A 23,555-nucleotide genomic window follows, 5' to 3' on the forward strand; every position below is an offset into this window, starting at 1 on the left:
GTATCCTGGCGTGCCGAAGCCACTCCACTGTGGCTTCACTGGCTGCCAGGTCTCTCTGGCCAACTGTAGTCACACTGATTCTCTTCGATCTGAACGCAGCTGTATGCAACACGGCAGAGCGCAAAACGGATAAAATTCAACAATCACATATGTGCACACATACAGAAAAGTCCAACATGTACAGTTTGTGTCTAAACTGGGGCCTTTTACAGGCTCATAAAATGCAGAGAAATGAAAGACGACAGGACGATCTGGAGTGAATATTGTTTCTGTGGCCTCGCCACGTTGTTCCACATTGTTATTGTCATCCATAAACACGAAGATAAAAATCAGGCGAAATGCAACTGAAGCTTTCAGGACACAGCTGATACCAATGAAAACAGCGATATTTGCGATGCGTGCTAAAGCCCAGCGTGAGCGGCTAAACACAGTTTAAAAGCCGCTCCTTTTTTTGGCCATTTATCTTGTTTTGATGCATCTAACTGATCATTTTCTTATCTTTACATTCAAGAGACGCTGAGACAGAAACAACCACGAGTAAGGATGGGGCTGAGAGGAGGCCTCACTTTGTGGAGTGGGTCTGGCTTTAATTCACTCCTGTAAAATCGATAGCTCTGGTCCTCTGTGCCAGGCTGCAGGAAGAAACCTGTAGCTTATCGCTTAGCTAATTTAATCAATTCAGTTCAGTTCTGTCCACTGATTTACCTCGTGTACATTCACATATACATATGTGTGTTTGTCTGTTTGGCTTGCTTACCAATGACAGGTGGCTCATCCATGGTAATGCCCTGAGATTTGAGGTGCTTGCGGATGCAGGCCAGCCGCTGCACATTGGGGCCCCAGCGCCGGCCCAGCATGTGGACCCTCTGGACCTGTGTAACAAAACGCATCTCCTCGCTCAGCTTGCACTCCGGCCGCCAGTCTGGTGGCGGCACCACTCGGCACATGCCAGCTGCCTCGGCCTGTTCCCTCACCGCGTCCAAATATATCAGGGGGTCCAGGAACTCCCGCGGCGCTGGCCGGAAGACGGGGGCTTCACCCAGCGCTGCCCAGCCCTCTGGCCTGCTCCGCTGGCGCTCCCACTCCTTCTCCTGCTCGCGTTCCTTCTGGCGTGTCATCTCTTTCTCACGCTCCCAGTCCTTGTCGCGGTCGGCAGGCCGCAATGCCGCTGGTTTCAGCTGTCCAGGGTTGTTGGTGGAAGTAAGCAGAGAGGAGGTGGTGGAGGAGGACACAGAGGTTTGTTGGGGGTCTGAGGTAGTGCTGGCACGACTGGGGTTCTGTGGGTGATTCTGGCCTGATGAAGGGGAGGAAGAGGAGGAGCTCCGACCATGAGACCTGCTCTGCTGCTGCTGTGCTTGTCGAATCAACATCAGCTTGCCGGCCGATGCCCGCTTGGGTCGCTGGTTCACCGGCTCCGCATTGGCTGCTGGTGTAGAGGGAGTTTGTTGAGGAGGGGGGGTGGGAGGTGGAACTGGGGTAGCAGGAGAAGTTTGTTTAGGAGAGGGTGGTGTTTCTGATTCATGTCCATTAGAAATTGGAGTGGTAGGGGTGGTGGTTTGTATGGCAGCTTTCTCTTGATTGGCTACCTTCTTGCTGCTGCTGCGTGTCTCCAGAGGCGTGGGTTGAAGCTTGGCCTTCTTGGCCTCGTTGCCAGTGGTTTTGGCTTTCTGTTCAACAACCCCCGTCCCCACTGAGTTGAGCACCACCTCCAGACGCCGCTTGGAGTTACGCAGTCCCTCTCGACCTGGGCACTCCCCCTGGCCCTGCTGGCGCTGGCACTGTCTCTGTCCATCCTCCTTGACCAGGGTGTTGTGCCGCTGTCCATTTAGCCTGCCGTTGAGGCGGACGCCGGCAGCCACATTGTGCAGCCCATTGGATAGTAGCACCTGTTTGCGGGTTTTTGCATTGCTGTGGTGGGCTGGTGCCGCTGCTTTTCCTGAGTTGGCCAGCCCATTGCTGGCTGCTGGCTGGCTGTGCTGATTGTGATTGTTCGCTGACGATGTTGCCGAGGCGGCGCTGTTGTGTTTGTTGCTGCTGCTGAGTTTGGTTTTCTTGCCCAGTTCTTTCTGTTTGGCTTTGGTGTAGGTGACGTGGCCCTTGGACACGGTGGCTGTGTACTTCTTCACAGTTTTGGACGGCAGTCGGAAGTCGCGGCTCTTTTTGGCACCACCAACAGCTTGTGCCGAGCCCGCCCGCGTCAGCCCATTCACTTTAGAGACCTGAGATCAAAGGAAAAGAGGGAGAGGGATGGTACGAGTTAGATGAATCTTATCAGAACGCTGTGGATTCATCAATGTGAAGGAAAAAAAACTGGAAAGGAAAGGAGGAGGTATGCTGACCTTGTAGGTAAGTATCAGATCTCTAAATGTTGTACACATGCAAAATTTAGATAGCAAACACTTCCCAAGATGTACCCACACGCAGATACAATTCTATAATCAGAAAGTACAGCAAGACACATACAGGGGCGTGGGCGCACCCACACTCCACAGTGAAGAGGACGAACACTCAGATGCTAGCTCTGCAGTAAAACATTTGGCCGGTCAGACCAAAGCTATTTGTGGAAAGCCTACGCTATTCATTAGAGAACCAATCAAATGTCTTGATTACTATACTTTCAAATGCAGTAGACTTCTGTAAACTGAAACTCAAACTGCTGTCAACACAAAGGCTGAGATTTAGAAAAGGATATGTGCAAAACCAAAACCAAAACCACGACATCCCGAGATAAACAACAGTTTGGAATGGGTTGGGGAAAAAAAGAGATGGTAGACATGAGAGGGAAAGCAGGGATGGTTTCTCCTAGCAGATGGCTGGACAGTATGAGGTAGGAGGTGGGGTCATTGGAATGGAATAAAATTCCATCCGGGCACATAAAAACAGCCTTTTATTTGCCACGGCTTTCCTTAAAACGCTATAATTCAATTTTTGTGCTGTGAGTAAAAAAAAAAAAAAAGAAAGAAGCTCCTGTGTGTGTTTGTGTGTGTGAGTGAGATAGAGAAAGGGAGCTAGTGTGTATGTGTGCATGAATGTGTGTGTGTGAAGTCTTTGAGGCCCCCAGCTGTAGATCAGAGGTTTGGTACAGTGGTGTCTGGTTCCACGGCTGGCTCACTGGCTACAGCTGTGGGAACAAACACCCTCTCCCTCGGAGCGCGGAGCTTTACAGCGGGGTCAGCGCATGTTAAAATCCATTGAGTAAAAATTCAAGTGTGTGTGTGTGAGCTGTTTCTCCCTTCATTCCACTTATATATTTCCACTGTATGCATTTCTTAGAATGTCCACTTTTCCTCTCTTGTTCTCCCTCCTCTCCGTCTTCATATTGTTTTCATGGCCCACTTTCAGTGCCGCCACAAGTTTCTCATTCCCTTTCCTTTCCGTTCCCTTCCCTCTGATTGGTCTCTTGAGTGTGTGCCCGTGTTAAGAGCACTTTAAAGTTAAAGAACACTATTTGGTTGCCAATGTCTGTCAGAGGTTGAACTAGGACTACTTTATCTCAACACGTGGTTATATTTTAGCCTTCAAACCTGCTCCTCCTTATGTTTAGAAATATCTAAACGAAGAAAGTAGGGCCATCACAGAGCCCTGATTGTCATTAGAAAACAAACATTTGCATCTTTTATCGTGTTTTACAACCATTTATCTACATTATGTGTGTGTCTTCCTGTCCAGACCAGCTGGAAGTGAATCACGGAAGGAAGAAAAGGAGGAGCGATGGCAGAGATGGAGTTATCAATCACGGCCGGGGCGCCACAGGAGGGAGGTGACAGCCGGTCCATTGACAGGTTTGTCTCTGAAGGGCTCTCATGTCACGTTAGTGTGCACGTGTGCATCTGTGTGTGTGTGTGTGTGTGTGTGTGTGTGTGTGTGTGTGTATATATTGTGTTTGTCTCAGGTGGCGGGGGGGCGACACAAAGACCAGGCCATTAAAAGATAAGGGGGGACTGAAACCTAACCCTGCCTCCGTCAATCATTTCCTCCCGAACACACACACACACACACACACACCTTCCCACAATGGAAAAACACAAGGTGACAAGGAGAGAGGGAGGAAAGAAGGCGTTTCGAGGAGTTAGGAGAGGGAAAGGATGACAGGAAGACCAAATGAGAGAATGCAGCAACAAAACGAGTGGATGAAGAGAGGCTGTCTTCATGTGCGCTCCTCGCTGAAAGTTACACGCCGTCATGTGATCGTGAGTAATCTCACAAAGTCTAAGCGTGCTCGTTTGATTGTTTTATTAGTCAAATTAAAAACAAAGCTCCATGTGGCAGTTTCAGCGTTATACCGAGCAGCAGTTGCTCAGATAGCTGCTATATTTGTCCGGCCACAGTTTGCTGACAAAGCCTCCAATCTGAGAGACACTCTGTCATGACCGCTTCCTGCCACAGGAGGGCTCAGCAGACTGGCTGTCTTCAGGGGGAGGAGGAGGTGCTGGGGGTGGCGTTGTGTTGTGTGTGTGTGTGTGTGTGTGTGTGGTGTGGGGGGGGGGGGGGGGGGGGGGTTGGCAAGTCTCCCCCACTTTTCTCTTTTTAATTATTTGGTCTGGTGGAAGAGGAGGATGGCAGGAGAGTGATGATGAGAAGTGTAAATACAAGGAAGGGTAAGGAGACAAGAGCTAGATACTTTTGCTGGGGAAGGGAGGAAAAGAAAAGAAAGGAAAGGAAGGATATGGAAATTCACTCGCGCTAACAGCCACTGGCAGAGAGAATTCAGGCTGCAACGAGAAGGACGATGAACAGAACAAGAAAGACACTGAAGCCAAAGGGAAAAAATAGAACACACACACACACGCATGCACACACACACACACACAGGCAGTTCTGGAGTGGATTTCGGTCGCATGTGAGCAGGGGAAGGGGAGGGAGCGCGAGAGAGGGAGAGGGAGGTGGGTCTAGATGACATCATGTGTTGCTATAGCCCAGCTGAGGCCTGGCAGGAAGATTTTTTAACAGGCAACATCTGCAGGAGCCGGGCCCTGAGAAGAAAAGGGGGGAGAAAGAGAGCAAGAGAGAGATAAAGACAGGCAGCAAGAGAAGGCCAGCCAGAGGACAGAAGAAGACAGGAGGAAGTTTAACCCTCTGCTGAGCGACAAAAGAAGGTTGGGGGGTGGGTGGAGAAGAGGTTGCGCAAGCAGCCCTGCACGCAGCATTGTTCTGTTTGTCAGGAACATTTACACACTTTTGTAATGTGTAACAGCTGAGCTTTGTCTATTTTGTGCTTTCTCCGGCGTGTTTCTGCTGCTGGTCGAGACTGTTGAAGTGAACACTGAAGACATGCTCTGTAATGTCTCCTCCTCCTCCTCCTCTTCACTGTGATGCTCTCTGACGGCAGGAGACTGAAATCATGTAAACACCATAAATTTGGGCGCATAATGAATGCACGACTCAGCTCGATAGCGTGTGACATGCATTCATCAAGTGTTGTGGCGGCACGATGACAATCAACGGGTTAAATCCTATGCTGAACTATAAATCAATTCCTATGCCAGAGTCATTTACGGCGCGACTGCCGGAACACCTTGACGGCGAGGCATAAATCCGGCTTAAGCCTTCTTTCCCCTCTGCTGTCTTATTAGGGCGCGATGCGACGCGGCCCTGGGCAGGTTGACTTTTAAGCAGATAGAAAAAAAGGTCACCACAGGCTGGCACTAATAACACACACAATGCAAACCCTCCTCTTTTTTTTTTTTTAAAGTCACAGGGAGAAATCTACATACAGTAGCAGCTCACGTTTCTCGATGGAACAAAAAGAAAGACACGTTATGTAACCATCCGGCGAGTGTTTAAATCTCATCGCTTCGCTTGTTATCTTGCAATATTTCACGCTGTACTCCAGGATGAGGTTAATTGAGGACGGCGGAGGACAAACAGCTAAACAAGAAAGTGCAGAGTCCTTTTCAAATAATGCCGAGTCGGCTAAATGGTTCGGCCCTGCATGCCCCACCTGCGCTCGCTGCCGTGTGCAGCCGCTTTGCTGACATCCCCACTTTTGTTATTTAATTAAAATGGATAGAATCATATTGTTTTATGAAAAAAAAGGGTCCTGTTACGGCGCATGTATTTTTGTTGATACAAGCTATTAAATTTAGGAGAACTGAATCACGGTGAATTGAATTATGATAATGCCTTTACCCTCCGGTTTTACACACACAACCTCCACAGTTCGTTTTACGGCTACATAATCACTTAACCTTTTATATGGCTTAGCCTGTATTTTCACAGTTGGTCATGTGTATAAATGTGTGTGTGTGTGTGTGAGTCTAAGTGTGTCTCGAACACACGCACACACACACACACGGTTAACACACATACTATTCATGCTAATTGAAGGGAGAGCGAGGAAGGAAGAGAAAGAAGAAAAAAAGCACTAATCCTTCCAAACGATTGGAGCCATGTTGTCAAGGGCAAGATCTGTCTGACACAGGGGAGAGAGAGGGAGAGAGAGAGAGAGAGAGAGAGAGAGAGCGAGAGAGAGAGAGAGAGCTGGTAATGGTAGGTAGGATGAGAGCGCAGGGGGGAAAACAAATGCAGAGGAGAAGTCAAAAGAATCACGCAGAGTGCCAACAGTGGACTGAAAGAGAGGGAGAAAGAGGAAGAGACGAGTGAGTAAGTGAGGCTGAAGTTTGTCTTGGCAGGCAGTCACTCTCATTGAGATTCATTGTTGGTTTTACCGGACAATTCCAACCACTTTAAAAGCCTGAAGCATATGCCTGTGGAGTCTGCATCAACAGCAACACACTACTACTACAGCAACAACAACAACAACAACAACAACACGAGATAGAGGAAGGAAAAGGTGGGGGAGGAAATGGAAAAGAAGACAGGAGGGCAGCTGATTTGATCATTCCAGTGTCACTTTTCTGACTGAAGCCACCTCCACCCCAAACTGCTCCTTCCCGTCTTATTCTTTCACTTTGCGGGGTTCCTTGAAACCTGCTTAGTGCCACAGAAAGGGAGGCAGGCTTTCACAGCCCCTAGCCAGCACTACTAAATATAGCTGCAGTCACGGCAGGCCAAAACACAATCATTACTCTCCCAGACACAATGGATGGAGGAGAGGAGAGGAGACGAGTTAAAAGGCAACGAGATGAAGAAGATAGGAGGTGCAAAAAAGGAAAGTAGAGGAAGAGCGTAGAGGAGACGAAGGAGCAAATACAATAAAAACAAAGTATGGGAGGGAGACAAGGCAGGCGCAGGAGTTTAGGAAAATCATTGAGAGGAGGAACAAAAACAGGATGTGGCTGATGGCTAAATGAAAGAATGAGTCCGGAGACGGGAGTGTTCCAAATGGGCATAAGAGCCAAACAAGCTGCTGCACCTCCAGCCTGATAAGACAGAATATTCCAGATATAAACCATTCAGCTAGTGTTTCCCTTCGTGCTTCTGTCACATTTTCCGAGCCTCCGCTTCCCGTTCTGTGTGATATTCAGCATGTCACAGCTCAGTCCTCTTACTGAGATGTCGTGCAGTACCTGTTTGCGTAGCTCCTCAGCAGCTCTCCTCGGTGGCAGCCCGTTGGCTGAACCCCGACCGCTGGCCAAGGCCTGCTGCTCCCTCACATGCTCCCGCGCCTCCGCCCGCTCACTGCGCTCCCTCAGGAGGGGCGGGGGTGGAGGCGGAGGAGGCGGCAGTGGCGGGGCAGGCGCGTCCCTGCCGTGACTTCCCGCCTTGGGCCTCGGACTCTCCCTGGTCCCTGCTTTACCGTGGCTGTTGAACACTGGAGGGGAGAAAGAGAGGCAATCAGGGGCTTTGTGATCCTTAAATTTATATGAGGGATGAGGATGGGGGAGCTGAATGAGGTCGCAACATTGTCCCGCTTCTTGACCAGTGGTCATTCATAAAGTGGTTTTAGTGGTCTCTCTGCTCCCAGTACATGAAACAGGCATGTCTTCATGTATTTTGTAAATCATAGAGGGTCTTTAGGGTTGTGCACTCTGCTAGGACTGCCACAGTAAAGCTCTGCATGATTCACTGTTGCAATTAAGGAATATAAATGGCATGTATGTACACATTTTATATATTTTTCTGCAGTTCTACAACCTAGTATAAATTCCTAATGTGCACCAGTCAAAGTAAATAAATAACATAACAAATTAAGCCTCAGTAAAGAAAACAAGACACTGTGGAAAGTTCCTATAAGGTAGCATGGTATAAATACCCTTAATAGGACATATACTTTGCTTTTTCAGGCTACCGTGTACCTATGCCAATGCCAATATGTGGACATAAGTCTCAATACCCCCCCTGTAGTGCAGAATGGCTTAGAAACCCTTGGCACCAAACCACAACGACCGAAGTGGAAAAGCTCACACAAACATTGGAGTGACAGGCTTTTGGCTGACATATAGCCCCCCAATCAGTAAAATATGCATGATTTAAGGCGTGTATGAAAACGTCTTTATACTACATGTCAATGAACCTGTTCAAAATAGACGCAGACTACACAAACCCCACGGGGATGATGCTAAACGAGTCGAACGGGAGCGAGGCAATTAACATACACATTCAATAGCTCCCTCTTCAGCCTTTATGAGGCTCAATTTAAAGTTTCACTGCGTCTTAATATCAACCGGCGACGGGCTCGTGTGGAAAGAATGACAGCGGGCCTTGGCACACGCAAGAACATTCGCAGTTGCAGATGTGATGCCGAAAATATACAGTATACTCTGGTGTTAGATAATGTATATGCACAGTGTGGAGCATCAGTTAACCTCTGTCTGCAGAGGTGTCAGTGTGTGTTGAGCGTCTGTGGGTCTCTCGGGCTCCTGGCTCAAAGAAAAATGAGAGAAATCCTGACATTTGGAGAAGTGAGCTAAGCAAGAAACGGAGCCCAATAAAAGCTGTTTAATTTAGCTATGTCAACATGGCACATGGCCGAGAAAGAAGAGAGAGAAGCAGAGAGACGGAGCGCTGATGAATGGCCTACAATGTAGGGCCATTCCCGTCTCTCTTTACCTCCCAGAATAAAATGTTTCTCTCTCTCTCTTCCACTAATTCCATTTCTCCTTTTCCCTCAGCTGCCTCTCTATCTCCTCCCCCCTGCTTCCTCTCCTCCTTCCTAAGAGCCCATATAACCCTGCTCCTGCTGGAGAGTGGCCCAAACTGCATATTAAAGTGTCACGTTTGACACCACTCTTAATACCGCAAAATGTACCGAGGTGTGTGTGTGTGTGTGCGTGTGTGTGTGTGTGTGTGCGTGTGTGTGTGTTTGCCTGCTAGCCAACACAGCATAAACACTGTTTTAACACTGTAGAGCAATGACCCAGTCTTGAGTGTGTGTGTGTGTGTGTGTGTGTGTGTGTGTGTGTGCCCGTCTATTTCAGTGTCCTTAACCCTCTCATCTCTATTGTCCCCTGCACAGTATATCTGCCTATTTCCCTCTTATCTATTTATTTAGCATATCGCAGCGAAGGCGCCAAGCTGCTTTGCAAACAGTGTTGGTGTATGAGATAAGAAAGGAGACTAACTTGTCCTCGTGCACACAACAAGCCTGGATCCGTTCAAACAGGTCTCACTATCCGACTGATACAGATATGTGGATATGTAGTTCATGTTTCAAGCTGCAGCTATAGATGTTCTTGAAACAATGAGAGATATGTGTCGACGTGAGTGTCGGGGCGGGAGACACTGCCGGTGAACTACACAAAAAGCAGTGCACAGTTCTACAAGAGTTCAGCGCAAGCAAATCTATGGACCTCCCTCCCTCGGTCTCTCTTAATCCCAGCGGTCTCTCGCTCCTGTCTCTCCTCCTCCACATTCCACTTGAGAGGATGACAGAGGGAAAGAGCTGAGCAAAGCGTTCACCTTTTGAACCATTCTGGCGGCAATTCCTACAGACTAAAGGAGGGAGGGAGAGAGAGTCAGGGAGGGCAAAAATAAGGAGGGAACTATGAAATCCAGCTCTTGTTTCATGAGGAAACGCCTGGCCGGAAGGATTGTATGTCTCCGAAGTCTGCCAGGGAGGGAGGGCCTGCAGGTTTCTCTGCCGCTCTGTGAAAAACTGGATTAAAGCTAAAAAAAAAGGTGAATATAGCAAACAAATAATGTGCCACCAAGCTGCATTTGATTCAATTTTATTCACAATCGTTGCCTTAAAAGTCTTTAAAAAAGATTCTAAGTTCCAGGAACTTTTCCATTTTTTTCTGGAGAGCAGAAAACATGACGAACATTTACGCAGCATACACGTTCTTCCAGTCATTGTTGGCATTGCGAGCGAGTCTGTTCTCATGGGCTCAGTTGCATGCATGCAGTTTCCTAAATCTTGTGCACAAGAGTGTGTATGTGCATTCATCCAAATGTCTATGCACACCCAAGAGGGTGTGTGTACGCTGTCACTGCGCCGCATGTGTGTCGAAGGCCCCCGGCCAGCTGTTGCAGTGCGTGCATAAACACCTTGTTAGGGCTTAGTAAGCTAAGTGTTAATTGGGGTGGAAAGAGTTGATGTGCTGCTCCGCTGTCCCATGTGACTTACCCGGTTCTCCGCAGTGGAAAACAAGAGTGCAAACTTAGAAAATTGCTCACGTTCACACACAAACAGACACACACACACACACACACACACACACACACACACACACAGACGAGTGCTACTACTCCGTCTTCAGCCCCATGACTCATTCTGTACTCCTGTTTGGCCCGTGTTTCTCCCGTGCCCGTTGCATTTCTCCATCTCTCACTCTGAATTCAGAATTGATCTTTCCATTCCTCCCTAGTTATTCTGCTGGTGCATCATCCTTCGATCCCCTTTGCCCTTCACCTCCCTCTTCATCCATCTCTCTCTCTCTCTCTCTCTCTCCTTCAGAGTGCCTCATCTTTTCCTCTTCTTCACTCACTTTCATCACTTACACATGGCACTCTTCTATTTTTGTTGATCTCCGTCTGTCCTCTGACAGATCTCTCTCTGTGGTCCTTGTAGAGAGTCACACAAACCTGTTCCTACTCATGAATAACTGCATTTCCCATCAAGCTCTGGGAATATGTAGGGAAGGAGTTAACTCTACGTGGGGCTCAAACTGACACCTAAAAGAAGTGTGTCAGTAATATTAATTCTAAGCTCTCCTCCTTACCGTGCCCGTTGAGTGGCTGCCTGGCGGGGAGCTTGCCCTTGCGGGGTGTCGAGTGGCAGGACGAGGAGGCCGACACTTGGCTGCTGCTTCCCGCACCGTGAGAGTGGACACCGCCTCCGTTCCTCACCTCCTCCTCCTCCTCGTCTTCCTCCTCCTCCAGGTCCTCTTCCTCCTGGGAGCTTCCGAAGTAGGCCATGTTGCTGGGCAGGGCCGATGAACCTGAGTGCATAAAGGTGGAGGAAAAAGGGACACAGATGAGATTAGAGGGGTGATAAATAATAAAGAAGTAGAGGAAGGAGTGAGAGAAAAGAATAGAGCTTCACTGTGAACAAAAAAAGTCCAAAATATTATCCTAGTTGATATCCTCCAGCTGTTTCCGTGTATGGAAAAAATGTTTTTCTTTCATCTTTTTTAATCTCTGACATTACAAATGAATCAACATCAATATGTAAGTGCTGAAATATTAATGTAAAAATAGAAGTTGCTCGAATGCTCGTGAAAAATGGTGATTGTGCTGCTGTTTTTTTCCATCGCTTATTATCTCAGTTGGTGGCCTATTGATGCTTTGTAAACTGCTCTGCACACAGCAGCTCCATTGTTACACGCACACAGCCACACAAACAAACACGCGTAATCACGGACATGCACGGCGCTGTCTTGAAATGATTTGCGAGGCGATGACGGTTTCACTTTAACAGCACTTATTCTGCGTCTGAATCAAACTAAACCCTCCGTCGTCTACTCGCCTCTTCCATCTGCATCTTATAGATTTACCATTCGTCTACAGTGCCTGACCTTTGCTTCTGGTGTTTGTGCTGCAAAACGTTTCTGTTTCTTGTTACGACGTTTTTGCAAATGCCACGAGGAAACATTAGCGGTTGTGGCGGTGATTCTAGCAATATCAGTGTTTATAGAAGGAAAGGGAGGGGATGACTCGCAACATGTTCTGATAGCTAAAACTAAAGCCAGAGCACTGGGACTATAACAGCCAGTCTTTCCACAGAGACTCTCAATGTTGACAGTTTTATTAAGACATATATACTGTACATGTGCTCAAATATCTAACTCTACAAAAGAGTTACTTTACCAAAAGCGTCACCACTGAGCTAATCCTAAATCTGTCGCTTTCACTCATCCAAACAGGATTACTGTCAATCTCTCCCCCTATAGGAGAAGAAAACCCCACAATCGCTCGCTTTCCTCTTTCTGTCGCACTCAATCACTTTCATTGTCATCTCTCCGAAATCTAGCTCAGTACGCGCTTGGAAGGAGGTAAATGGTGTTTGGCAGTGGTGAGCCTATAATGTTACCTCAGTTAGCTGAATGTAGACACACACTCGCTCTCATAAAAAGGTCATAAAGCCCAAAGCTATGTTATTAAATCTCATAATGTTGCACTCGTAAATCAGTGTGCAAACAGCTGGTTCAGTCATACAGATGCAGGAATAAAAAACTGAAACTTGTGGAGCGCTGCAGCACTGGCTGGCACTATATGTCTGGATAGAAACAGAATTATAGATTCACACATAAGCACAGTTTCTTTTTCATTTTACTGCATGGAGTCTCCGCGTGCTTCCAGAAACATCGTAAAAAAGTACGTATGGCTTCTGAATTGACGACCTTGGCTTCCACCTCTCACCTTCCACCTCTATCCAAAGGCCTGTCCCCCTTTAGATGCCAGATCTATAACTTCAAGCCTGTTTTGGAAACCATACACCCACGTGTGTGTCTGTGTGTGTCATTTCATACATCAGATTCACGGGAAGGTGTTACGTCTGCAGGGCCAGTATGAAAAAGACGGAATGAACCTTCCCTGTATACAAACAGTCTCTGCATTAGGATCATCATCAGCCACGTCGTGCTGAGTCAGTCACAGAAGCCTGTGTAAGCATGTGTGCGACTGGAAAAGGTGGCAAGACTCGGATAAAATAATTATTAATCTGTACAATTAGGCTTTGTTATTTCATAACTGTGTTTGTGATTGTCACTTTAGAGTGAACTGAAGTGTGTGATTGTGCAACATCCTCAGCGCTTTGATTAAATCTGGCTGTTTATGAGCAGGAAACACTGCATTTTATGAATGTGCCGGTCCTTTGTAAAATTGATTGCGTCGCATGAGCGACTTGCCGTGGTTTTTATTACCCTTTTAGGGGGCCACGGTGTTTAAAAGGGCGTCAGCGAGAAGCAATACGTGATTATACGTCAATTAAAATAAAGTTAAGCCTCCGAAAAATAGGCTGAATTTAACTAGCCTGCTTTGAGCTATGCAGGGTGCTTATGAGAGTGAATTAGGAATTAGCCAAGACGATTATTTAATTAGAACTCTTGTTTTGGAGGGTGCTGAATACTTATCTTAGATTTTACACATTCAGTCCATTATTAAGTGGCTTAATAAAAAAATACAGAGATAACACGGGAACATTTCAATTTTCTGAAAGGATATATCTTAGAAGAAGCCAGAACTTCACAAGCTCTCATCCACAGGTTTTAGACTGATGAGCATGCCCTCAGTCATTAGTGGTCAGACATTAGTCAGACATTAATAATGGAACGTAACCCTGCATGTGCAATATGACACACACAGACACACATTTGCACAGTCAACTGGACAATGGAGCTCAGCTTTGAAACACTAAACACTTGTTGTTGTATGCTGACACCATGACTAAGCCCGGGCTTTCCTGATGACAAAGGAGAGAACAGTGGTGCAAAGACTTAGTGCTTGGTGCTAACCAGCAGCATGAGCAGACACCAGAGCGCTGTCCAATACTGAAGCATGCTCCTTTAAAAACAGCCTTCACTGCAGAATGAAGTGAAAAAGTAAGAATAGAAAGTAAGAGTCCTTCAGGGAACACTTGAGTGTGAAAGCTAGAAAATACTTCTTCTTTCTCCACCGACAAACTGCAATAAATCAGCTCCTTAAATGACGTTGATTTTATGGGATTGCTTTCTGCTTTTGTGATGAGAACATGAAATAATAAGCATATTGAAATCATTATTCCAGCTTGATTTTCTAGAGTAAAAAGCTACGTCTTTGAACATAGATTAATTTTCGCTTTAAAGTGCGCTAACAACTGTTATTGCTATTATTGGCCAGTCGGGGGGACCTGTGGTCACCACATGTCACGTTAAATTTATTTTGAGAGCTTAGTTTTAAAATTCTAACTCCGATCAAAGCTTTCCCAAACACTACAAAAATAAAGCCTGGTAATAATACATCTTGTTGTGCCTTGGATCACACTTCTCACAGAGCAGCCCTGCCAGTTTCTAATTATCTCCTCAGAGAGCTGGAGAGAGAAAAAAATGTGTAGTGGCAGCAGATTCTCTGAACAGATAATATTGTTGAGTTTTACCTGCTCGCTTTAACTTCTAAAGGAGGTCTGTAGGGCAAAAAGTAACTGCTCAACAACAATGAAATATGGCTTTTACATAATCCACGGTGACCCACGTGGTAAGGGATGGATTCTCACACTGCGTTGGGTTAAAGAAGTCCTCGTAACCCATGCCTAGTGTGTGTTTACGCTGTGGTTTCTTGGCATACGGCATCTGAAGTAGGATGCAGACAATTATAAGTGGTTTAACCTGTGCAGCAGAGTACAATTTTCTGGCTTTCAACCAGTGGATCAGGCTTAGAAGCTTTGGTGACCGCAGCACACATAAAAACTGACCGTTATAAAAAGCCTCACACGTGCACCTAAAGACACACACACACACACACACACACACACACACACACACACACGCAGACATCTCGTTTATCTTGGCGACAGAGCAAACTCTCCTCTCTTAGACCAAACAAACACAGAGGCACCACACACACTGGCCCAATCAGCTTCTAATGACTTGCTTCATTAGCTAAATGCCTGTAATTTACTGCCCCGGACAGGGGTCAGAGGGCCAATGGCAAACAGACCACAGGCGCACCCGGGGGCAGAAATGGAGGGAGGAGTGTGTGTTTGATTTGGGGGTGCAGGGAAGTGGAGACGAACGAGTAAAAATGTTGAAATACAGTGTGTGTGTGTGTGCCTTTACAGTAGTTTTGGCTGTCAGGGAAGCATTTAAAAAGGGTATGGTTCAGGGTTTGGGAATAAATGCATTCAATAGAAGGTTCTCTGAGGTATGGGAAGACGATTGTTGATACGGAGCAGAAACTGACAAGAGGAAGAGAGGTGGAGCAGACTGAAGGTGAGAAACAGCTGCTGTAGAAAACACAGGCCAGAGATAAGATAGAAACAGATGTAACAACAGCACAACTATATCCTCTAATATATCCAAGATCCCCAAAACAAGACGGCCTAGGAGAGACAAAGAAAGACAGACACACAGAGCCAGCCTGCCAAACAGAACGAGCGGTCCAGGACTGACCACTGGCATCCTGACTATGGGAGTGGCCGCAGAACCAGAGACCCAGAATCTATCAGAAAAACACACACACACAAAAAAAAACACAACTCAGTCCTTTTCCAAGACCTCCAACAGGGTTTGAGCCCAGTCCCCCAATTACATCGGCTTTTCATCCACCTCATTCCGACTGCAGACAAATCATAATTAGGTCTGAAAGAGTCTATTAGGATTGTCATTTTTAACGGGGCTCTTGGGTGGGTGGGGGCATAATTACAAACCCTCTTTTCTCTGGCTACCCTTCTTTTGTCCCCTTAACTGGAACTGAAACAATGAAGACTATTTAAATAGTCAATCAGGAAGGTTTTTAGCTGCCATGGGGACGTGTGGACGTGCTGACTTTGGGGCAAAGTGCTGCATGTGTGCACAGGAAGTGCTGCTTTTAAAGGCAAGGTTAGAGAGGGAGACAAATCTAGGCCCTGTGGAAATGTGGAGGGAAAGTTATCTACTACAGCTGAGCTCTGCCAAAACTCTTCATCACTCACTAGGGGAGAAACAGAGAGAAAGAGAGAGAGAGAGAGAGAAACTGTGAGAGGATTAGGGATTACGTCTCAAATTGACATTCCTTGATGTCAGCTAAACCATTAACCTCGCAAACAGAGGCTCCGCTCTTGGAGGAGAGGAGAGTGCAGAACAAGTTGGCGTCGCACAACCGACTTCTGCACGGCGACAGGAAAGTTACAGCTAGACTCAAAACAGTCTCCAAGCTTTAATCAAATGGCAGCCGTGCATTAGAGAGAGAGAAAAGTGCCTCATCCCGGAGGGAAATTCAGTTGTCACAGCAGCAATGCACTTGAGAGAGACATGAGTAGCTGTCGGACTTGAAATTCTATTCCCAGGAGTGAAAATGTGCTTATAGTTAAGAGAGATTCTCAGACAATAAAAATACCATCGAACAAAATCAAATCTAGGAATCTAGCTACAAAGATTAAAAAAAAAAAAAAAAAAAAAAAAAAAAAAAAAAAAGGTCCAAAGCACAATTCCCAGGACTGGCAGCCTTTTCTTAAAAACCAGATGTGAAAAGTCCACATTTGTTTCACATGTGCAATCATGTACTAAGAATCTGAGGTCTCTGGTTCACTAGGTCAGGGCTGGGAGGTTATGTAAGCACAGCAGAGAGAACTGGCCTTGCTGAACCTGACAGAGAGGCACCGCACACTGTGGCTGGCGGGCATGGAGGAAGGCCCAGAGGGCAGAGAGGTAAACACACAGCGAGCCGTGCACACATAAACTGGCAGACTGGTGCGCAGACGCATGCACGCACACACACACACAAACACACACTCCTGGAAATAAGTCTTGTGAAAGAGATGCGTTTCCAAGAGAGTGTGAGTGTGTGTGTGTGCGTGCGTGCGTGCGGACAGTTATTCATTTACTCTCTAATCTATTCTTAACTCATCTATGTCTGTGTGTATACCGTGTGCGTGTGTGTGTGCACGGAACAAACAATTCCTCATTTATTGCTGAATATTTTACACATGAGGCTTGCACAACAATCACTACTCAAAGGCCGTGCCATGTGCTTAAACTGTGGCTCTCTCATTTTGAAATGAAACCCTTGGATGACCTGGAAATCCTGGAGCAGGCCAACATTGAGCGCTTGGATGTGAATCTAATATAGTTCAACCCTGCTCCGCTCAGTGCTGCCCCCACCCTGCCAACAGCGTCACTACACCCCCTAAGTTACCAGAGGCAGACAGAGCCAGAGGCAGACTGGCTGGCTACCACCCAAATGGCTTTCTCCATGGATATAAACAGCCCAACTACAGGCCTGGACCACACATAAACACCATTCTGAGAACACAAGCAAGTACTGAGCACTCAGCTTATGTGCGAGGGTGTGTGTGTGTGCGTGTGTTTGCAGGAGATGAGCAGTGAGATAAATACAGAATATATGTCCTAGACAGTGTGGGTGGTGAGCATACATGGAGTGCATCCTTCTATACAGTAGACAGAAATCTTTTTTTTTTTTTTTTTTTTTTTTTTTTACACTTCTGTCCGGTTACTCCCACGTTGCATCAGAATAATCGGGCACCCTCGCTCCCCCCCACCCTGGAGGAATTAAAAATAACTTTCCCTTGGATACAGCAACACCACCACCAGCAGCGGAAATAAAAATCCCAAAAGGATAGGATGTTGTCAATTAAAAAAACAAAAAACAAACTCCAATTGGATGCCCGAGCAACACGAGGTAACGAGCAGGATGATGGAAACGTGAGCTGTGATTTCACAATGCAGAGTGACACCAGAGTCCAGCTTTCACAACGTTTCGCTCTCTTTTCTGGTTGCTAACTTCGCCGCTTCATGTTTTAACTGCTTTATGCAGCTGTCAGAATGAGTGATGAATAGAAGCCTTTGGGGTGGACGTGTAATGTTTACCAGATAAGAAAAGCAAACACCGAAGTGGGTGTGGGTGTGTGTGTGTGTGTGTGTGTGTGTGTGTGTGTGTGTGTGTGTGTGTGTGTGTGTGTGTTGGGAGGAGGGGGGGGTGTTTACACATTATGACCGCTTTTGACTGGACTGAATCCAGAGATCCCCCCCCCCCCCACCCACCCTTCCAACTTCAAAATAAATCTGGAAAATGATGGATTTGAGATTTCCATATAACAGCTGGATGATGCTGTCAGAGAGATTGTGGTAGCACATGACATGAAGCAGCCTAATGCGTGTGTGTGTGTGGTGGTCACATCACCAGAGCGACATGTATCACAATCTTAAAGGGGGATTTGGGTTCAGACGATATCAAAGTCCCTTTGAAAAGATTAACCAGGCTAACGCGGCCCCGTCCTCGTGGGCTGGGTCTCGTCATATACCCTGAATGCTGCATGTGTGCAGACACACACGCACACACACACACACACAATGGCAGGGCACACAGGAGATAAGCGGAACAGGCGACATCGGCGGTGAGCATGGATTTGCACCCACGCACACGCTTGAACACGCGCAACCTCAAGGGCTCTGCTGACATTCTCCCATGTCCCTCTCCTGGTAAGGGTCCCTGCATATGGGTCATATGAGAGGCCAAGGGATAAACAGAGCAGAAGAAGCCCCACGCAGGAAAATGTCATCCTCACAGCATGGATAGTAGACACACACACACACACGCACACACACACACACACACACACACAGCTAAACTGGGTCTATAAATACAGCGGTAAAGCAGGGAGCGGCAGAGTGGAAAAAGCCCAGTGGAAAACCATTCAATCGTTAGCTTAGCATGCCTAGCTCTAAAATTAGCCACACACACACACACACACACACACACACACACACACACACACACACAAGAAATCAGCTTGCAAAGCACCATTTCTAACCTTAATTATACAGAGAGAAAGCAGCAAAACTGAGTCAAGACCAGCAACCTACACCTCATTAGTCTCCACACTCCACACACATACAGTAAGGGAGGGGTTAACCTAGCACCCAGAACCCCCAGAATAATCTCAACTTCAAAGTATATGGGACATTATATCATTAGCCTATGTAACATCCTGGCCTATATATGCAAATCAAAGCCCCTCTCACTGAAAGCGTCAGTCAGTTTTAGCAACCTCCAATTATACGTTCTCGAACCAGCCATGAAAGGTTAAAATGACATTCCATAATGGGAGTATTCATCAGGATGGCAACGTATAGCCACGGCGACCCAGCACACTTTAATCTAAATTTGCCTCTCCGGAGGCTTTAGCCTACTTTGTAAGACGGGCAGAGGTTAATAATGATAACGGTAAATTAATCTGAAGCTTCTTTTTTCTTTCTTTTTTTTGAGTTAATTCTGGTTGTGAAGACGTGTTTAAGAAAAAGGTGAGTGAGATGTTTATCAAAGGGAGAAGTCAAGGTTGTCTGAGAAAATGGTCTGGAACTTTATTTTATTTTATCATCCAGGTCTTGAATGTGCCTCTCTCTCTCTCTCTCTTCATATTTCAGAAGAAAAGGGACGATTCAATACCAATGAATGGAAGGTAAAAGTATAATGTATAATGATTTATTGAAGTGTACAGGGTCAGTGCACTGCGTATATTTTATGTACACGTCTGCCTTCACACAAAACATGTAGTAGAGATGTGCGCGGCTAGAAAATGGGAGATACAGATACACTGATATCTATATAGAGAATTCTAGATAGCACTCATGATGTCTGTTGTCAGTTATTTACGAGATTATTTCTTCCACAGTGACCCTTTCTTTTGGATTGACATGCACTTTGTAGGATGTTACATTAATTTTCAATTTCTCTCTCTTACACAGTTTTCTGCACGCTTTTTAAAAGAGGATTCATGTGTTTGGAAGAACTTTAGAAGAAACTTTCTGCAGCGTCCTGGCAGTGGACTAACCTCATCTGCCCGCTGGTCAGCAGAGCGTAGATCATAAGTATGGGGTGTGTGATGGGATCTCACTGTGGCTGCATTTATCCCAAATAGTTTTCCCTGTTAAGACACTCCCAATGAATAAATCTGACGCATGTGGCACCAGGGAACTGCGCGCACACACACACACACTACTTAGACACTAACTCTGCCGCTAATTACTCTGCCATGGCTTTTACAGTTCATTTGACATCGAAGGTGCTACATAGTGTCGATGAACCTGTGTAGTATTTGTAGTGTCGGAGCATGTGCGACTGTGTGAGAAGTATACGCACGAACAGCTGTTGTGGTAGAGGGTGATGGGCAAGGTGTTAAAGAGACAGATAGTTGTTGAAAGGAGAGAGGCAGAGATGTGTAAGCTGATGAAAAGCAGGATAATCTTAGCCTCGGGCAAGTACACAATTTGTAGTGTGTGTGATGTGTGATGTGTGATGTGTGTGTGTGTGTGTGTGTGTGTGTGTGTGTGTGTGTGTGTGTGTGTGTGTGTGTGTGTGGAGGGTGATCAAAACTTGACTTCACAAAACTTGAACTCCAATATCACTATGTGCATGCGTGTGTGCGTGCGTGCGTGTCTGAAATAAAAAGTAGAGCTAAGTATTTAACCACAGCTCAGGTTTCACTTCAGACCTTCATGTGAGAGGTGCACATACTGTATGACAGCTTGATTACTGGGTGTGCTCATAAGCTCGCTATTAGAAGTGTGCATAGTGCCGGTTCAAAGACAGTCAGCTAAATGTTGTCCAGCCTGTGTCTCAGACTTGTCTAAAAAAACCTCTAATAATCGAATCATGTCTCCATCCCCTCCGTTCTGCTCCGTCTTACCTCTGAGGCAGAGGAAGGTGAGGAAATCCTCCGTCTTGGGCTTGCGCCTGGACAAGTCCTGAATGGAAGAGGACAGGGACGAAGAAGAGAGCGACGAGAGGGATGACGAGGGCACGGTGGCCAGTCCGGTGGTCAGGTTGCTCGTGTCGGCCACCTTGACGGGCGTGGTGCTGGGCGAGTTCGGCTGCGACTGGGCAAACTTCCTCTGGGCTTGGAGCCGAGGCCTGAGAGGGAGAGGAAGAAAAAGAAGAGAGTAAGTCAATGATATGTATTATTGAAGCACAACAGCAGTGAGCTGCCACGATACAGAGGCTGCCACTAATGCTTGAGATAATAAGTTAATACATTTTATCTGATTTTATGCCCTAAGCACTACAGGACTAATAAGTAAGACGATCGCATCGATCTAAATCAAATCAAATATAATTAGACTTTAGGAAAAAGTGTGTAGTTACAGAACTCAATATACGTTGTATAAAGGTATTCATCACTTTTAACAAAAAAAAAAAAAACAGTCTGCAGCTGATTAGAATCACAATCACACACATGCAAACACACACACACACACACACACACACACACACACACACACACACACACACACACACACACTTCACACTTTTTATTACTGTGGCTATCGTCTAACTGCAGGGCGGATTGCTGAAACAATTACCCTGTGATGAAGAATTGATCACCTTTACGTGTGTGTGTGTGTGTGTGTGTGTGTGTGTGTGTGTGTTCAGTGAATGGGTTTGATCACTTTGATGTGCAGGCACCCACACACTCAACTCCCTGGCTGACATGGTTGTTCAGTCGTATTTGCGTGCAAATGTGTGTAAGTTACAACAAAAACTACACTTGTGTAGTGTCACACACACACAGAGTAGTTCCTGTTTCATTCCTGTTGACTGAGAGATAATTAAGCCATCTATAAAGCAGAAGCAGCAGCTGATAATAACCAAACACACACACCTCTGACACATCTGTCTGCAAAAACAACCGCAAACTGCCAGAGAACAACTCGTTCCTTCATCTCTCCATCTTTCTTTCATCACTTTCATTTCAACTTCTAAATCTTTCTCACTTTCCACTATTTTATTTTCCACTTTTTCCCTCTTTCACCCCTCCTCTCCACGCTGTGCTGTGCTTACTTTCCTATGTGGCGCGCAAAACCTTTGAGATGTCTTTCTCATTTTTCTCTCCTCGCTCTTCTCTCTTTATTTCACAGTGTGTGTCAGTGCAGGCGAGGGAAGGAGGAGAATATTAAAGAAGTGGATGTCTGAGAGAAGGCGATGGACTTGTCACACCGCCTCCTTTGTACACAACACACACACCAAGGTGTGGACACACACACAAACCATAAAAGTCCTAGACTGTCAGGGGCCACATGAACCAGCAAGTGGCCTCAATCGATTAGTGCAGCTGTGTGTGTGTGTGTGTGTGTGTGTGTGTGTGTGTGTGTGTGTGTGTGTGTGTGTGTGTAACGTTAAGGAGTCGTGATAGAAGCAATGTGATATCCTGGTATTATTTGTCAATTTGCTGCGGACCGGATTGAAGTAAAGGGAAGATAGGATCATGTCTGGAGAACACCCACAATGCATTTGGCGCACCGAAAAGGTGCAGAGTTCCGATTACACTTCAATCAGGGAACAGCGCGGTGTCAAAACGTGTCAATTTCCTGCCGTGACACCGGTGTAAGCTCGATATGTGAGAAATTGAGAGATGATTGCACGCGCGGTGCCGGAGCGCTGCATTCGGACGCAAGGTGTGAGGAAACTGAACAAACAGCTGGCTGCACACGCCCAGTGTGTTTACAACCAAAACGCTCGGCGCACAAAGGCCTATGACTGTGATCGGCTTGTCACGTTCAACAGTACACAAAAGTGATCAGCACTTATACAAATCTAATTGTCTGCAAACAAACAGCGGCAGCCAAATGTTTAATCACTGATGTCACTGAACGTGTTAAAGTGCTGCCTTATTTCGGCGTTCACATACAGGGCTACGTGCGCACAGGAGGTTCTGTCTTCCCCTGGTATTACAGAACAAAGAACACGCCGATTCAATAGGCAGAACAACACAATGGGGACAGGTGTCACTTCACACACAAGGCTGTGATTTACTCGCAAAGTAAGGAGAGAAAAGATTGAGGGCAAGAAGGCTGCAGATGCCTGAGAGTGCTGAAATAAAACCAAAGAATGGAGGAGAGAGAGAGAGAAGAATTAGCCGGTAAAGAGAGAGGCTGAGTTTTGCCGGTGTTGTAAACCAGATACAGTAGTAGCAACTTAAAAGTTCCCGTTCAAGCTGAACGCCAGCTGAATGGCAGCCGTCTTCCAGCTGACTTCCAGCCGGTTCCCTGCAAAGTCCCGGGAAAGGAGAGACCCCCCTCCTTCTCCCGGGCGTGTCTATTTTTTACTGTAACTCCACCCATTCGTGTAATTACAGGGTATGACCAGGAGATGGCGCTTCTCTCACAGAACTTTTTTACAGTTGTTCTACCTGGAGATGACGTAGCTTACACACCTCGTTAGCATTCTCGTTGCTCAACCTTTTGTTTGCGCTTACAGTAATGGGCTTTTTGGTCTCTCAGTGTCACAGATCACAGAGCGGAAAATGCAGCTGGTTTGACTACTGCATACTGTACAGTAGCCGTATAATTTGAGCGTGTACATGAATTGAAATTAAATTTAAGGTGTTTATATCTAACATGTCAGCATTCACCAAATCAACAACATCTAGTCTGTTCTGTCTTTACTAGTGGTGGGCTGTTATCTGCGTTAACGTGAGACTCTTATCAGGCGATAAAAAAAATATCACCATTAATCTATTCTCAAAGCTGTTCCAGCCTCTCAGGTCGCTTTTTTACTTTTTGACTTTTTTCTCTTTTGTTCGT

At 46.3% G+C, this 23,555-nt stretch overlaps 1 protein-coding gene across 1 annotated transcript in view; it reads right to left on the reverse strand.

The window, feature by feature from the left end:
* jarid2b (jumonji and AT-rich interaction domain containing 2b) overlaps positions 1-23,555 on the reverse strand; it is a 103,847-nt gene that overhangs the window by 9,497 nt on the left and 70,795 nt on the right. The window contains exons 4-7 of the mRNA XM_019263299.2: positions 20,663-20,886; positions 11,064-11,282; positions 7,470-7,714; positions 758-2,219 (exon numbers count right to left, since the gene is read on the reverse strand). Of these exons, the coding sequence (XP_019118844.2) occupies positions 758-2,219; positions 7,470-7,714; positions 11,064-11,282; positions 20,663-20,886 (2,150 nt within the window). The remainder of the gene's footprint in view (positions 1-757; positions 2,220-7,469; positions 7,715-11,063; positions 11,283-20,662; positions 20,887-23,555) is intronic.

The sequence above is a fragment of the Larimichthys crocea genome, chromosome XIII (genome assembly GCF_000972845.2).
Source record: "Larimichthys crocea isolate SSNF chromosome XIII, L_crocea_2.0, whole genome shotgun sequence".
Classification (NCBI taxonomy): Eukaryota; Metazoa; Chordata; class Actinopteri; family Sciaenidae; genus Larimichthys; species Larimichthys crocea.